This window comes from Rattus norvegicus, chromosome 3, assembly GCF_036323735.1.
Source record: "Rattus norvegicus strain BN/NHsdMcwi chromosome 3, GRCr8, whole genome shotgun sequence".
Taxonomy (NCBI): Eukaryota; Metazoa; Chordata; class Mammalia; order Rodentia; family Muridae; genus Rattus; species Rattus norvegicus.
In genome coordinates this window covers 69,988,032-70,005,718 of record NC_086021.1, presented here as the reverse complement: position 1 = coordinate 70,005,718, position 17,687 = coordinate 69,988,032, and the positions used below count along the sequence as shown (strand labels likewise).

At 40.2% G+C, this 17,687-nt stretch overlaps 1 protein-coding gene across 3 annotated transcripts in view; it reads left to right on the top strand.

The window, feature by feature from the left end:
- Grb14 (growth factor receptor bound protein 14) overlaps positions 1-17,687 on the top strand; it is a 115,591-nt gene that overhangs the window by 86,203 nt on the left and 11,701 nt on the right. For all 3 annotated transcript variants that reach the window (XM_039105748.2, XM_039105749.2, NM_031623.2), the window contains 5 exon segments: positions 3,505-3,626; positions 5,476-5,550; positions 8,514-8,651; positions 12,040-12,150; positions 12,340-12,435. In XM_039105748.2, coding sequence (XP_038961676.1) covers positions 3,505-3,626; positions 5,476-5,550; positions 8,514-8,651; positions 12,040-12,150; positions 12,340-12,435 — 542 coding nt within the window.

The window sequence follows — 17,687 nt, the reverse complement described above, 5'->3', positions numbered from 1 at the left end:
GCAGACAGAGAACTTCACTGTCTCCTATGACTTGTCATTCTCCTTCTCCTTCTCCTTCTCCTCCTTCTCCTCCTTCTCCTCCTCTTCCTCCTCCTCCTCCTCTTCTTCCTCCTCCTTCTCTTCCTCCTCTTCCTCCTCCTCCTTCTCTTCCTCCTCCTCTTCCTCCTCTTCCTCCTCTTCCTCCTCCTCCTCCTCCTCCTCCTCCTCCTCCTCCTCCTCCTCCTCCTCCTCCTCCTCTTTGGAGTATTCTTTCCGATCCCACTGCTTAGACTTCAGGATGTATCAAGATTGTGCTCACTTTCTTTCCTTCTTTCTTCTTTTTTTATTTTATGTTTTAAAAACAAACACACTGTTACCATGTTAATCTCTTCTACACCATCTCTGTCCTGGTTAACTCCAGTTAACCTCCTAAGTGGACTTTGTGTTAGAAATCAGTTCTACGCTCAACAGCATATACGATACAGTTCAAACCTGTCTTATACTATCTTCTGCAAGTCCATGGAAGGCAGGGCTTCAACCCTACCCCTTACTGTCTCTCCTACCTCTAGAAGCTCTTCTCCTGGTGCTGTCTTGTCACTCACTCGGCATTAATCATGCTAACCTGGATGCTGTGCTTCAAATATCCCAGCCTTGTCCTCTCCCTGGGGGCTCCCTTCTTACTCTGTTGCCTGTGTTTGGCTCTGGTCTTTTCTTTGGCATCTTTGCTGGAAGATCACCCTCTCCACAAGCACTTCTCTGTAATGACACTGGAAATGGACCCTTTCCCTTGCTCTTAGCACATTATGTCTTCCTTGCTCCATGTTTTTCTGTGACTTTATTACCATCTTTAAAAAGCTCACATTTAATTGATTGTCATTTTTTTTTCTGGTTTTGTTGATTTCAAAACTCCCAGGTCTAAGAGGAGCATTGAACCGATACAGGCCTTTGATGACAATTGGAATGGAAAGATAAATGGATAAGGTGTAATTGACAGGTCTTGTGATTTTTATCACATGAGAAGTAGAAATTGATATGCATCTTGTGTAGAATTCCCATGAGCACAGATGGTTTAGGGCAACTGCCATGACACTAATGTCCAGGCTGGAGGTAAAGAGTTCAAGGAGAAGCTGGAAGTTTAGGGATTAGTAAAGAGGTTCTGTGAGAAAAGATGGTGGTCCATTGGAATGGTGACATTGGGAATGGCCTTGAGTGCCACGTGGAGATACCACAACTGATAGTTGGAAATATTAGGAGTAAAAGATACAGAGTGGGGGACAGAAAAAGATGCAGAAGGGACTAGTAATTTTACATTTCTCTAAGAGATTATGGCCAAAATGATATTAATAGTCACAATAATAAGATTTTTTCAGAAGAGAAAGTACTTCTAGGTTTGAAAGGAAGATAACTGTAAGTGTAGAAGGCATACCTCAGGTAATACACTGAGGTAGAATGCCATAAGTAAAATTGACCATCTTCATCAGTGTAATGGTGCAGTTCAGTAGACTTATGTGCAGCATACACTCCATAGAACCATAGCCCCAGAGAACCAACATTTCTCTGAAGAACCCTCCCTTTTTACAATGAAACTCTTTCCTACTTAAACAATAAAGCTCTCTCTTGCCTTATATTCAGCCTTGGAAACTACTATTCTACACACTTACTCTGTTACTGAGTGTTCTTGGTACCTTTTATGGGTCATATATAGTGTTTGTCTTTTTGTGTCTGTACTACTAGTTTAGTGTACGTCGTACCGTCATTTCTTTTAAGGTTGATTTTCTATAATTTGTATATATTCAACCCCTACCCCAAAGACATGGGGTTGCTTTTGCTTTTAGGTACAAATATCTTCTGGAATCTCAACTTTCCCACTTTAGAGCCAGATATAGAATAGGGAGAGTCATTGAATGATCATTCCATGCTTACTGGTTTGAAAAATTAGGGTGTGAACCTTGGATTTCAATGAATTATATTCAAGAAGGTGGAGATCTGTTAGCACCAGGGAAAGCCATTTTAGGCAGAGGTTTCCCTGCAGGGAACTGGGAACAGGTGGGAAAGAGTGACTTCATGTAGAGGAAGACAGGAAGAGAAAGCCTTCGGCTGAGTTTTAGGAAATGTAAGCAGTGAATGGAATTAGTCAGTGAGACAGAAACAAAGGTATCTGATCCAGCTAAGACCAGAATTCTGCTTGTCCGTGAGCACTTACTGCAACTCATTTATATTCATTGAGATGACTTCCTTTCTGAAGAATTTAAGTGCAATGCTTACAAGGATTCCCTGTAGTATGTCACAGATCACGTCTGCATGTTGAATTTCTGAGATGCTGATTTTTTTTTCCCAAAAAGGACCCAGGAACATGTTAAGAACCGAAGAGTTCATATTCTATTCTTAGCTATTCTGCACTTTCTTTTTTCTGCACTGGCAATTTCATAATTAAATTTTCCTGACTTTTTACTGAAAAACAAGATACACTAAGGAAGCTCAGCACATCCCATGGGGACATCTTGGTAACCTTTCAGACACTGCCTGTTCCTCAGTAACTAACATCGAATGAATAAACAAAATTGTGACCTCACCCAGTTGCTTCCCACTTGCCACATAGATGGTATTTTCCCATATTGAGACTTATGGGAGAAGAATCATGCAATAAACATCTTCATTCCTAAGAGATTTCTCTTTGATATTACTGTAGAATATACTTACTGTATATTCTTATAAAAACCATTCTCATGTCAAAAATATATGTGTACTTTCTAGTTTGGGGCTATTATAAATTATACAATCATAAACACCATCACTGTCGTAATTACGATAGAAATTTTCCAGGTTATGTTTGAATTCTTTAATGTTGCCATTGCTTGGCTCCCTGAAAGTTTTTTCTCCTGAGTACCTTCCTACCTTACTTAATTATCTCCATTGTTAATACAGGATCTATTTTTCTTAAATTAGGTTTGAAAGTATAAATTGCCATGAGGAATTGAGCTTCATAAAAAACTGTATCCACATGAGTGGAAATTTTCTCTTTAAAGCATGTATTTTAATTTCTTCAGCTACCCAGATTATGTGTCTTAAATGCATAGTGAACCTGTCAAAATTCTTCATCTCTTAATGAGGTGAATTGTTCAAACCTGGAGCAAATATTTTAATTTTGGCACCATGATGAGTTAAAGAAAGAATAGCTCTCATGTCTTAATACAGATTTGTTATCAAACTTATACTGTAATTTGCATTAGCAATAAAAGGAGTGTGAGAATTAGCAAAAGTGGCATTTGGGATATTTTATGTAATTTTCCTCTTAGATGACTGCTTTGGTATAAAAGTCGATGTAATAATTCTGAATTTGAACAGAAACCTTGCCAGTGTAGTATTTAAGAATTGAGAGGAAACTTGCTGTTTAATCACAGATTGTGAAAGATACATTGTTTACTTTATATGTTTGCATGCTGATACATTTGCGTGTATTTTCATGCTTGTCTGTTGAACTTATGTTATGTGTGTGACAACACGCTCACTGGAACATTCTCACAGAAAGGACAGTGGAGGACCATGAGCTGCTGACTGAAGTGCTGTCTCATTGGGTGATGGAAGAAGATAATAAGCTGTATCTTAGAAAGAATTATGCCAAATATGAATTTTTTAAGAACCCAATGGTGAGTGGACTCTCTGTTAACAGTTACGGAATTAAATGACTCAGTTGGTTTTTATGTGCAGAAGAACATGGTTATAAATAACACAGAGCGGGTTGCTTTGGATTTGTGCTGTGAGGGCCTGTTTTAAGGATGATGAGCTAACACGATGAATGGTAGTTTACATTCACAGATAAAACACGTTAACATTGACAAACTCTGAATGGAGATGAATTTGGTTATTTAATTTCAAAATATTGGGGAAACCAATTTGGAGATTTACTATTTCTTCTCTTTCCTGCCGCTTAAGATGCAAAGTCAAATAAATTCTGTATTTTCTTTAGAAAATGAATTGTTATAGGTCCCTAAGTGTTTTCCCCAACATTACAGTTAAGTACATTTCACAGAATTAAGGAAAATAAAGCATTTTTCTAAAGTAAATTGGTGGTGGCTGTGGGCACTGTGGCTTTGCCAGATATTTAAGACTGATCTACGTCTTTCTTTAAATTACTTTATTTTCAGTGCAGTAGCTGCCGGACTAGGTAGCTGTGAGGTAAAGCACAGCACATCACCTCGCAAACACCACCTCCATTACAATTCTCTTTAAAAGAAAGTAAGCGCACGTTATCCTAATGAAGTCTGCGGATCCAGAGAAGTCAGAATCACCTCTGGGCTCATTATTTTAAATTGTTTTTGTCTCCGCAGCTGTGGTGTATTTTTATACTAAGTTTTGGATAATTGGATTGAAACGATCCTTTATGAAAAATATATGATACACACCATAATAGAATATTTTCAAACCCTAGAAGACCTCTTGTGTTCTCTTTTATTGTAACTTATTAATAGAAACATAATGGGTTGATCTTTGACAAAGAAAATGAGAGTCCTAATAAAAAATGAAATAGAATTAGATTTGAAGGAAAAGTATTTTCTTTTCGAGAGCCTTTGTTAAGACATCCATTTAGAAGTTATATTTAAGGAACCATGGCTTAGTGTACAATTTTTATTTTATTTATTTTTACTTAAAGCTTGGCATTCATTTTTGTAGGTCCGCATAGTGGTTCTTGTCTTGGGGGTGATGTGACAATGTGTGGGGGCTACTCCTTTTATAATTAACACAGGTTGAGTGGGAGAGCAGCTGTGGGTGAGGTTAGGAAGCTACCTGTTAAACATCTCTAACACACAGGTCAGCCCCAACAATGCAGTGTTTTTCCACCACGGTGTTAGTAGATGATTGTTGACAAATCTTCTCCTGGAGGAAATACAGTAGAATATATGTTTCCAAACTTTTCTTATCGTGAAATTTACCTTCGGGAGCCCCAGGACTTATTAAAAACACACACTTCAAGACCTGTCCAAACCTACTGAATCAGAAAAGTCAAGAAAGAAGCTTGGGGATTTCTATTTTAAACAACTTCCTGGCGTGAATTTTATGATTAAACAAGATTGGAAAAACAGTAGGTAGGATTGAGTGGCCTTTTAGCTTCTCAGCTTAGTCTTGGCTGCTCAGTGTTCTGGGCTATGGCCTTTGACACAGCCTCTGCCCCTTACTTCTATGAGTCTCGACTTCGTGCAGTGGGTCAGGACTCTCGCAGCACCTGGTAGGGTGCTTGCAGGACTGAAGGAAGGAGATGAGAGCAAACTCACTTGAAACTTGAAACTCAAGCCGTACCTGCTGATCTTTGCACCCACTGCCGCCTGCGGTCATAAAGAGGCCGTGTAATTTAGGTTTAGGAATGGCATGTTCCAAATCATTTTGTAGGGACTTAAGACATGTTGGTTTATAGATGTTTTGCTTAGGTTACTGTATTGGTCATGATGGAAGCTTGCCTGGCCTAGGTTTGAGCTTAATCTAACTTGTATCTTTGGTCAGTATTTCTTTCCAGAGCACATGGTGTCTTTTGCAACTGAAATGAACGGTGACAGATCCCTTACACAGATCCCGCAGGTAAAATGTTTTCATTTGAATATGTAAGAAAGCAAGAATGAAAACTGATGGTTTTATTGCCATAAGATTTTTATCTAAACCAGAGTTTGAAGTGTTGTAGCCTACATAATACATTTTTCCAGAAGATAAAAAGGAAAAAATTAGGGTAAATAAATAATTTTACTAAATTACTCAATAACATTTTCTTCCCGATTGGAAAGAGTTTTCAGTGTTTAAAGATGTTTTCCGTGACAGAATATTTACATGTGATTTATGTTGTTGTCAGTTTTTGTTTTTGTTTTTTTTCCCTAAGCACATCTTTTGTAGTTCCCAGCTTCCAAGGGAACTACAGGCACTTACACTGGCAGAGACTTAGTATAGCGTCTGTAATAAATAGCTTCAAATTTCTATTTCTTTCAAATACTACCTGAAAGAAAATGCATAGCAGTTAAGTAATTGGAAGAGAAAGTGTATGTAATGTACCCATTCCTTTAAAGCCCCATGTGGAGTTCCTACCCTCCTTTGACCCCAACGAAAGACATAAACAGTATTATATTTTAATATGTTTTATGCAGCATAATAGCTGGGCAACTGGCTAACCTCGATCCTGTTAGAAGCCACTTCCTTACTGATAACTCTGAATTACTATTTACTGATTTCTGTCCTCCATCTTGGCTGCTCCTGAGCCAACTGAGCAGCCCTCTAGGCCATGTTCTCTTGACCCTTTTTTCATGGTGGCTTTCCTTATCCTCCTATACATCCTTTCATGGCGGCTCTGTCCCTCCTGCTCCCTCCTCAAAGTCTCTAGCCTGGGAACCCTAGACACTGCCAATGTCTCTTCTCCCCAGCAGCTATGCTGCCCCGGCATCTTTATTTACCAATCAGAATGAACTGGGGGTAGGTTCCCAGAAGCTGAGTGCAGACTCCAGGTCTAGAGAACCAGCACTTCACATTCATTACAATAAACAGGAAAATACAAAGCCTCAACACATTCCGTGAGCCAGCATTTGCAGTGGCTGTGAGGGGAAACATGCTATCCTAAAACAGTTGTAGCATCCCCGTAGAATCCACCTCATGACTACTGGGCTTGTTTCTGTTGCTCAGGCTGTTCTTTTCCAAGGCATCATCTCTGCAGTCGGTTAACTGTGTGGGTAATTTTTATTCTCAGTAGATTAACAGACCTGGCAACCAGAGTTGTTTTCCTCTGATTCATTAGTGCCGTGGAGGCTAAACTTGGGAGTTCACAAATTCAATTAATAGTAATGTTGTCTGGCCCAGTATAGCATCCCTCTTTAAACACGAGCCAAAGGTGCTTATCACAGATTTCTTTCCTCTGCGTTTTAAAATGAGGTATGCTTTATTTTTATCCTTCAGAATATTTGATAAATATCATTAGTTTTAAGAGAAATTATATTTTTTTTACAAGCAGCATCTGTGCTGTGGGGTCTCATAGGGGCTCCCCTTGGAGTAGTAGAGTAGACCCCTTAAAGCTTTGCCTGTGGATGCTTTGGGTGACATGGTTGTGGTTTTTCTTCCACCTCGTTTCCTAAATTGTCTTCTCCTATGATGCCCTTGCTTTAATGTTAAATTATAATAAAAAGGGAAATCACAGGCTTTGGAATCAGATAGTCCAGCACATGCCCTGACCTCTCCTCTCCACTGAGGCAATGTTTCTACTTTTTAAAAGGTTCCCTCTCTTTCTAGTGTGACCCTCTGACTTTCCTTTAAAAATTTAATTGGTTTGGTTTAATAACTTGGAAAGCACTCAAACTAAGAACCCACTTGCCTGTTTTGCATATCAATTAATTAATGGCTCATTGCATCAAAATTTTTTAGTGATTTACTTAAAAATGTAAATATCTCCTATCAGCATTTCCCTGAATGTATCTTAGGCCTTTAGGATATTTTACCCCATTTTAGTTAATGATTTCTGCTACTTTAAAGTTTTCCATTTTTGCATTTGCATCCTCATAGGGATTTCTGTTTTCTCTCAGAAAGAGACACTAATGCATTTTCTCTATCGTAATAAGGGCCCAGCACAGCCACTTACATATGGCTGTCCTTTTCCCTTTCAATTTCCCCACCATCACATGCCCAGTGTCTCTACTAATTACTGCTTTCTAACAAACCCTTCCAAATCCTAATGCCTTAAAGTACCTGCTCCCATCTTCCCATGATTTTTCAGGGGTACGAGTTAGGAAGGAATTTGCTACCAGGGTCACATTTCTGTTGCCCTTTGGCTCAGTGGCTGGAGGCTGAGATTCCACTTTGAAGCTGGCTTTGAGAAGACAAAATGAACTTGGTTTGTGGAAACCATTAAGCTAGGACTCCCATCTAGAACTGGTGGTCTTTCTTGTTTCTCCAATCAAATTGTAAGGGTGACAGACTTATGAAGATTCAAGGGGGTGAGAAACAGACTCCACCTGTCCATGATTCAATACCAAGACCATACTGCTGAAGCCCATGTAGGATAGAAGATGCTGTTAAAATTCCCTTTTAAACCCCAGCCTGCTATGCCCACCTAAAAACAAAATCACAGGAGACAAGGAGAGGGAGCATGCTTTACCCTCACTAGGGAGGTGAGCTTGAGTCATCTGTCTAGTGACTGAAGTCACGATGGCAGTCTTACATTATACTGCATAATGTAGTGTACTTTACAGGCCAAATAACTTGTATGGGAATCTATAGATGAACATCAGGAGTTAATTCTCTAGATAATGTCCAATTTCAAGTATAAATTCCAATAGGTGTGATTTTGGTTTTCACCCATTTTATTGATCACTTTGAATGCATATTTTCTGAACAACCTTAATTTGGAACTTGGGCCAGGTTTTTGATTGAGTTCTATCAAACATGCATCAGGACCTTGGTGCAGTGCAAATGCTATTGCTACTATTTGAGTTTTCATGGTTGTGCCTGATAGGTAAAAGACTATTGGTATCATTGTTCCCATAGTTTAGGAACCCATCTAATGTGTCTTTCAGATGTTTTTAAGCTCAAACACATATCCTGAAATCCATGGCTTCCTGCATGCAAAGGAACAGGGGAAGAAGTCTTGGAAAAAAGCTTACTTTTTTCTCAGAAGATCTGGTTTATATTTTTCTACTAAAGGCACATCCAAGGTAAGCCACGGTATTTTGGGGTATGTTATTTACTATTTATTAGCTCTACGATATCAGGTTCGATTTTGTTATGGTGAGTGCTCTCGCAACTGATGTCGAGAGTTGGAAATTTGTCTGAATCCTAGTCATCTGCTATGATATGTTTTAACGGTCTTCAGACTGGCTTTCCATTGAGTCTGTCTACAGCACTCATGACTCCAGATGCTCTTACTCATATATCAAAGGCATCCACTCCTCCCGTGACAAACAGGTTTTTCTGGTTCTTTCTCATCTGAGGCTTCAGTTTTGAAACCTAATGTGATTTACACTTCTTTCCCCCCAAAATATTTATTTTATTTTTTGTGTGCCTGAGCACATGTCGTGCATTACATGCATGTAGGACCCTGTAGAAGTCAGAATAAGTGTTGGGTCTCCTGGACCCAACTGGAGTTAGAGGCAGCTGTCAACCACTGAATGGGGGCTAGGAACTGAACCCCGGTCCTGTACCAGAGAGGTAACCACTGAGGCATCTCAGCAGCCCCTACACCTTAAAACAAACAAACGAGCAAACTATCAAAATGCTGTTTTATATAACTGGATTCTACAGGCAGGAAAAATCTATCTTAAGACCTGGGGTAATAGTATTTTAAATGTTGGCTGTTGATCAATAAAATAATATTCTAATCCACATATCAGTCAGGTGAAATGGCTCAGCCCTCACTGCTAAGTCTAATAGTTCAAGCTGGTTTGAACTCGCATGGTGGAAGGAAAGAGCTGACTCCCACTTCTCCTTTGAACTTCACAGCACACTGTGGTGTACACACAGACAGACAGACAGACAGACACACACACACAATGTAATTTACACATGGAAATAATTCTAAATTAACCTACTAAGAAAAAATTGGAGGCACAAGAGCACTTTGAATTTTTAGACCTCAATATATCTGCTGCCTGATATACTACATGGTCAGTCTACCTAAGCAAAGGCGATGTTTCTTGGTTTTGCTTCTTATGTTTCCTACGAGGAGATCTTGGTTGAATACTTTGACTTCCAGTGACGTAAGTGTTGCGTGGGAGTGACTAACTGCCACTGTAGGGCTTAGATACATGGCTGTGAATTACACATTAGTGAAGCCCCAAGTACCATCTTCCCTTCTTCTCCTTTATTACAAATATTCTTCCGTACATTTACTAATAGATTTTCACAACTAAATCAATATAGCCTTTCATATGCATTTTTATTATCAAATCAGTTTCGGTCAGTGTATAATATGTTATAGTTTAAAAAGTCACAACTGTAAGAAAGCCTTTCTATGTTTTAATTCTTTGTTTTATTTTTTTCTTAAGGAAATGCTTTTCTTAAAAAAAATAAAAAGTCTATATTGGTCAGGCATGGTGGTGCATGACTTTAGTCCCAAGACTTTGAGGCAGAGTCAGGAAGATCTCAGTGAATTTGAGGCTAGCCTGGTCTACCTAGAGAGATCCAGGATATCTAGGACTACATAGAGGGACCCAAAATAAGAAACTATGTAAATATAAAAAAAAATATTGGGCTTTATTTTCCAGAGAAGTCAAGAAGTCCATGCTTAGGAACAATGACACAATGATGTCTTTTGAGTTGTAATAGCTTACTGGTAAATGATAATAAAGTGTTTTCCAATTTGGACAGGGTTGTTCCCGCTGCTGAATGCACTCAGTGCATGCATGCATGCCTGTGTGTGTGTATCTGTGTGTGTGTGTGTGTGTGTGTGTCTGTGTGTGTGTGTGTGCCTGTGTGTGTGTCTGTGTGTGTACCTGTGTGTGTGTGTATGTGCATCTGTGTGTATCTGTATGTGTGTGTGTATGTGTGTGTGTATATGTGTGTCTGTGTATCTGTGTGTGTATGTATGTGTGTGTATCTGTGTGTGTGTATGTGCATCTGTGTGTGTGTATCTGTGTGTGTGTGTCTGCATGTGCATGTGTGTGTGTCTATGTGTCTGTGTCTGTGTGTGTGTGTCTGTGTGTTTGCATGTGCATGTGTGTGTGTCTGTGTGTCTGTGTCTGTGTGTTTGTATGTGCATGTGTGTGTGTCTGTGTGTCTGTGTATGTGTGAGTGTGTGTGTCTGTGTGTGTGCCTGTGTGTGTGCCTGTGTGTGTGTCTGTGTGTGTGCCTGTGTGTGTGTCTGTGTGTGTGTGTATGTGCATCTGTGTGTATCTGTATGTGTGTGTGTATGTGTGTGTGTATATGTGTGTCTGTGTATCTGTGTGTGTATGTATGTGTGTGTATCTGTGTGTGTGTATGTGCATCTGTGTGTGTGTATCTGTGTGTGTGTATGTGCATCTGTGTGTGTGTATCTGTGTGTGTGTGTCTGCATGTGCATGTGTGTGTGTGTCTATGTGTCTGTGTCTGTGTGTGTGTGTGTGTGTGTTTGCATGTGCATGTGTGTGTGTCTGTGTGTCTGTGTCTGTGTGTTTGTATGTGCATGTGTGTGTGTCTGTGTGTCTGTGTATGTGTGTGTGTGTGTGTGTGTCTGTGTGTGTGTGTGTGCACTGCTGCCGAACACTGTGTAGAGGAGACCATTTAGGATCTTGATAAAATGCAGGTATTGGTTCGGTGGGCCTGGTGTGGCACTGAGACTTTACCTTTCTAACAAGCTCCAGGTGAGACTGGTTCTGTGGTTCAGTGCCCACACTGCTAGTCGCAAGGTTTCGCATTTTGGCCAGTTTTGATTATATAGTCAACCTCAGAATTAAGCACTTCTCCAAGTTATTAACCTATCAGGTAGTACTATGACCCAGTGATTTCCTATGGCCAGTTCCAACTCTCTCAGGTTTTCCAGAGAAGAAATAGCTGCTCGTGATTTCCCTTTGCCCTGACAATCAAACGCATTCCATCCCAGGTAATTTCCCTGAACACTTCCGAGCAGCCTCCTCTCCTTTTGTGGAACAAGATGGCCACACAGTCTGCTGTCAGCACACACACATGTGTGGGGTGGGTGTATCTGAAAGAAGCAGGATTTTCTTCTTCTTTTTTCCATCTCCTTCTCAAGAACCAACCACTCGACACTGAGATGACAGAAACGCTTTCAAAAAACCCTTGCAGGCCTCTGCTTTTTTTTTAGTTTGACACAACCATTAATGAGAACTGGAAAGTTAAAGTAGGAATTTGTCTGTTATGAGAAGCAGAATTATAAACTGCCCCTTGTCAATTTAAATGAAATTGTATGCAGCTCTTGGTTATTTAAGAAAATGGTAATCCCCTTTACTCTTGGCTTTTCTTGTGACACTACTGTGGAATTTTGCTTGAGGTCGCATTATTTTTGGCTGAGGTATAAATTGTGCAATATGAGAAACACAAAAGATATTGTGGAACTGTGCCTCCAAGTCAATGTCATTCACATATTATTATTATTATTATTTTTTAAAGGAACCACGGCACTTGCAGTTTTTCAGTGAATTCAGCACTAGTAATGTTTACATGTCACTGGCAGGCAAAAAAAAGCATGGAGCGCCGACTCCCTATGGATTCTGCTTTAAGGTACAGGCTTAATGTTCTGCGGATGGGTAACGGAAGGCCTCAGCCTCTTAGGGAAGCTTGAGTTTCTTTTGATTTCTTTAAAAGAGATAGAGTTCTCTTATGTATAGGAGAATTTTAGTGGCTTTTATTTCAACAGGTGTTGCCTTCAAGATATGCATTAACAATTAATAATGTGCTGTGGCCTTCTAGCCTACCAAAGCAGGAGGGCCCCGGGACCTGAAAATGCTGTGTGCAGAAGAAGACCAAAGCAGGATGTGCTGGGTGACCGCCATTAGATTGCTCAAGGTAATCTCTCAAGGTGGGTGGGTGCTTGTGAACTGCTCTGACATCCATAAGCGTTTAAAGACACATCTCCTTTCCAATGTGAAGATGTTCCACTCGTCTGTGTGGCTGTAAGAGAGAAAGAAAGATAATCACTGCTGTCTTTAGCCTAAGAGGTGAGCATGCAGACTGGAGCGATGTACCCTAACCTGGGAGTCTTTTGTGGGGGAAGTAGGTATTCTGTTTCTAGAAATGACTTTTTATTGTTGGTCTTGTATATGTAGCTTGTGTAGCTGAGTGATGGGACTCCTGTACACAACTTAGCCGTGTTTGTAAAATTGCCCCAAAATCACAGAGAATTGTATTTAAAAAAATTTCCCCCTTGGATATTGCTAATTAGAATAATTTTACATTCTCTCTCCCCCTCTCCTTCTCCTGCTCCTGCCCTCTCCCTCTCCCTCTCCCTCTCCCTCTCCCTCTCCCTCTCCCTCTCCCTCTCCCTCTCCCTCTCTCTCTCTCTCTCTCTCTCTCTCTCTCTCTTCCCTTTGAGAATTTTCTACATCTTTTGATCACTTGATTGTTTTCTCCATTCTTCCCCCTGACACACCCTGCTTCCCTTCCAACCCACAACTGTGTACATCTCCCTGCACCCCCCAAGCCCCCCCCCCCCCGCATCCCCGCACCCCGGTCCATAAAGCCAGTTTCTTCTCCGGGAGTGTTCTTAGATGTGTGGCTTTCCGCTGAAGCGTGGTCAACACTCTTAAACAGCACTAACCGCCCCCCTCTTCCAGCAGCAACTGCTTTATTAGCTGCTTTGCAACTTAATGAGTGCAGCTGAAATTGGGGCACACATTTGGTTTCTAATGTGTTTTTGAAGCATACCTTGTATGCCATGTTGACATTAAAATTTTGTTAGTATAATTTTTTGATGACATTTTTTGAGGAGTGTTGGTATGTTCCAAAGGTAGATTAAAAAATAGAGTGGACGCAGACTGGTTTCTTCCAAATTGTGTTGGAAACACATACGTAGGAGCCATTACAGTGACTCAAAAATAAGAGAACTTGTCCCAAACATAATGACCTGAGTTTGACACCAGAGACCCAAAAAGTTGTCTTTTACCTCCAAAGGCATATGCGAACACTTGCCTGGACTCATGCAAGTGCAAACACACAATAAATAGGTAAAAAATGCAAACAATAATTTTTAAAAGCACATTTATTTTAAAGTGTTTATTCCAGTAAACTTGCTACAACTTTGATTTCCTAATTATGGAAATGATCAACCATTTCCTTTTGAAAATGCTGCTTTGTTAGTAATATTTGTGGAAATTACCAAAAAAATTGTTTTCATTGAAAAAGGCACAACCCCCAGACTATGTCTGCCTATGCGGTCAGTTCTCCATGGCTACGGAGGTTCACAAATATGTGGATTACTACCGTTTTTAAATCTTTCTGATGAAATGGAAGTTTCAACATATTCTGAGACATTCTTCACAATTCATACTTGAGAACTGTGTATGATTTGCCAATGTTTAAATCACATGTATTATGTTAATTATGTACCACATGTGATCATGTATCATGGCAATTTATATATTAGCAGAGAAAGATTTAGATAAGTGTATATTAAAACCATCTTTTTGCTGCATTCAGAAATAAGCATTAGAGAAGACCTAGACTTGTTTGGAATGTTTAGTGTCCCCATTTTCTTTCTTCTGTGGCAGAAATGCAAGAGGAAGCTTATTGGCTTCCCTCTTGGTTTACATGTAGAGTATGTTCTGGGACCTGTGTTAGTTATGGTGTTCTTACTATCTTTACTGTGTTAACCCTTTCCTGAGAGTGAGATAGGAGTGAAGACAACAGAGTAGAGAGAACTGGGTCGTGTCATGCTAGGTGCAGAAGGAAGCTTTATTTTGTAGTTTTCAAGATTTTAATTGAGTTCATCAAGTTATCTTAATATGAACAATTTATGTTTCATGCATTCAGTATGTTGTGCAACCATAACTTCCCTTTGGGTTTAAAAGAAGATAGTGTTGTCGAGAAGGAGTTTCTTGCAGGCCCTGATAGCCACTGATCTGAGCTGTCTTTATGAGTTCACCTATTCCGTGAGTGGAATGATATATAAACTCCTCTACATTGGCATTTGTGTCAGAGACACAAGAGTCACTGGAATGTGGTGACTGGCTGGCTTACCAAGTCTACAAGCTTGCAGTTCAGTGAGCAAGACATGTCTAGAAACAAAATGGAAACTAATTGAGGAAGACTCAGGGTGTGAACTCCTGGCTTCCAAATGCGTGCATGCCCACATGTGTGCACTCATCTACATACAAAATCACACAGACACATGAACATACACACTGACCTAAGCTGCACAGGAGAAATTCTTTTTTTTTTCTTTGGAAAATACTCTAGTTATATAGAGGAGTATAGAAAATCTGAAGCTCAGAAAGGAGAATCATTGCTTTCTGAATTGTTCTGTATCCTGGTTAAGTGTCAGTTCTTTCTGTTCCCATCAATTAGAACTCGGCCAGCTTCTCTCTAGCCTAGTTTGGTGCCTATCTGCCCCTCCATGGGACAGGCAAATGTTGAGGTGACCCATGCCCTACCCCTCGGCCAGAGTTAAATGCTTTCTAAAGACCCCCAGCAGCACAGAGGCACTGCCAGGACCGGGACAATACATCTTTGAAGAAAACCGTCTTATTAGTAGGTAGCTGGCTTTTCAATGCTGATAAATAAAAGGTGGCCAGGCAGCATGTTTCTTGTGAAAGTGCTGGCTTGAGGTTACTATCTGTTCTCTACAGTGAATGCATCTAGGAATTAAGCTCCTCTGCATTTATGAAGTTATTGTTGGCTTATAGTTAAATTTCATTAGGTCCCATTAATGTCACTCAAACTTTAAATTAAAGTAATAATTTTTAGAAGTAGAGAAATAATTGCATAAAGTAGTCGGCGTAGAGGATTTTAAAAGCGAGTGTGGGTTTGGATTCATGTTAAAATCGAGATCTTGAGAGCAGTAATTCTCCTATTCCTCTTTGACATTTTTTTTCCTTTACATTACTAAATATATTCACTTTGTGGGAATTAATTTAAGGACATAGTCTTTAGTAGGAAAATAGCTGTTCCAGAATGTTTAAATAGAATTCATTCTGGGACTAAGATTCCTTGATTTCAACTTTTCTATCCGGTTTCCATGTTGGACATGACACCCCACCCCTAGTTCTTCTATTCGTTCGGGAAACAGTTTAATGTATGTGACCCTGAAGGCCTGGGCAAGGTGGCAGTTTCTAAGTATTGTGCAGGCAGGCAGACAAGTGTGTCCTAAGCCCACGCTTGCCCTTAGGAGACAGCACGAGGCACAGGGCTTGGCCTAGACAGGCAGAGTAAGTGAAAGAAGATGATCCAGACTGGAAAACCCACCAAGGGATCTGAAGCCAGCTTTTAAGTAAGTGTCTGAACTGGGTACGGAGGCCCAAGCTATACTGAGGGCAGGCCATTGTTTCCCAAGCAAAAGAGGCAGGTATCACGTCTGATGGTTGGACATCAACTGCTCTAGAAGGTGGATATGGCATTAGTCATTCTTCTGTTCAGAGCGGAACAGATGAGAAATGGTGCTCTTCAACTTAGAGTTGATGGTGTATTCTGCTTCCCCAAAGCTGTTGTCCATAGATTCCATACCTGCCTATGCCTTGTCCAGATATGCACAGTTTCTCAGCACTGCTGCCTCGGATGTTGCAAGAGTCATTAGAACTTGATTGCTGTGACATAAGCTGGCATTAGGAAAGCGGCAGAGGCCTATGTTAGAACCCAGTTGCTGGGACCTAATCTAGGTTCATTGCAGCGATGAAAATATTTGAAGACCTTGATGAAATAATGAAATCAGTAAAGCTGTCTACCCCCTTGCTTTCTTTCCTTTAGCAAAGTGGCAAATTCAAGGGGGAAAGCAGCCAAGTTTGCACACTTGCTTCTCACACTGATAATCCTGGCCCACCTCCCCATGGTAGCCTTCTAGTCCATGCTCCATAATACTGTCCCCTGAATGTAAAGGCATTACACTACCATCTTTTATTTTATGGGAAATTGAACCTCTCTGTCTGAAATCCAAATGACTCCCCACTACTTTGATATATGAAGTAAAAAAATAAATGCCACAAGAAAACCTAAATTAAAAATTGTCTGGAGAGATACTTCAACAGAGAAAGCAGTTTTACAAGTGGGAGGGCCACAGTCATTAGACACATGGAGTCCCCGAAACCCATGTGAAAAATGTTGGCTCGAGGACATGTATCTGTAATAGCAGTGCTGGGAAGGCAGGAGCAGGCGGGAGGTTTGATGGTCAGTCAGTCTTGCCTACTTCATAAGCTCTCAGAATGTAACCATTTTCTAAAAGAAAGAAAGAGAGAGAGAGAGGACAGTAATTGAGGAATTCCATCTAACATCTAAGGTTGCTCTCTGAACTACACACACACACACACACACACACACACACACACACACACTGGGGAGCAGGGCAGACATAGGCCTGCATGTACATACAGATAAATATTTATGGAAGGATAATGTACTTCTAAGGGTTCTTCCACATAAGACCAAATTTATAATTTAATTAATCAACAAAGCAATTCATCCATCAGACATCTGAGGGACTGAATTTCTCAGTGATATTTAGGATGTGTAAGATTTTAAAAATTATCATTGTCCCCAAAAGGACAACATCTTTTCCAAGTCATCTTCATCACCAGGCGGCGTATCAGTCAAAATGCTTACACTACAGTTTGGCACCAAGGAGAAAGGTGAATTTTAGAGATTTGTTCTGGTGAGGTATACTAAAAGCTTCCGGTGTAAGTGAAAACACTGCCTTTTTAAAATATAACCCTTTATGGTTCCGAAATGACTATTTCAAAAATTTGGTTGCTAACTTGTTTCAAGGAAACATTTTCCCTGTATCCCCGCCTAGAGCCCTCCCTGTTACTTAGCCTCTCTGGGTCTGTGGCTTGTAGCATGATTATTCTTTACCTTACAGATAATGTCTACTTACAAGTGAGTATATACCGTGTTTGTCTTTCTGGGTCTAGGTCACCTCACTCAGGTAATTTCTTTTCTAGTTCCATCCATTTGCCTGCAAATTTCATGATGTCTTTTTTCTTTTTACCTGCTGGGTAATATGCCATTGTGTAAATGTGCCACACTTTCTTTTCCATTCTTTGGTTAGGGGATACATATGCCATTTCCAGTTTCTTGCTATTCTGAGTAAAGCTGCTATGAACATCTTTGACCGA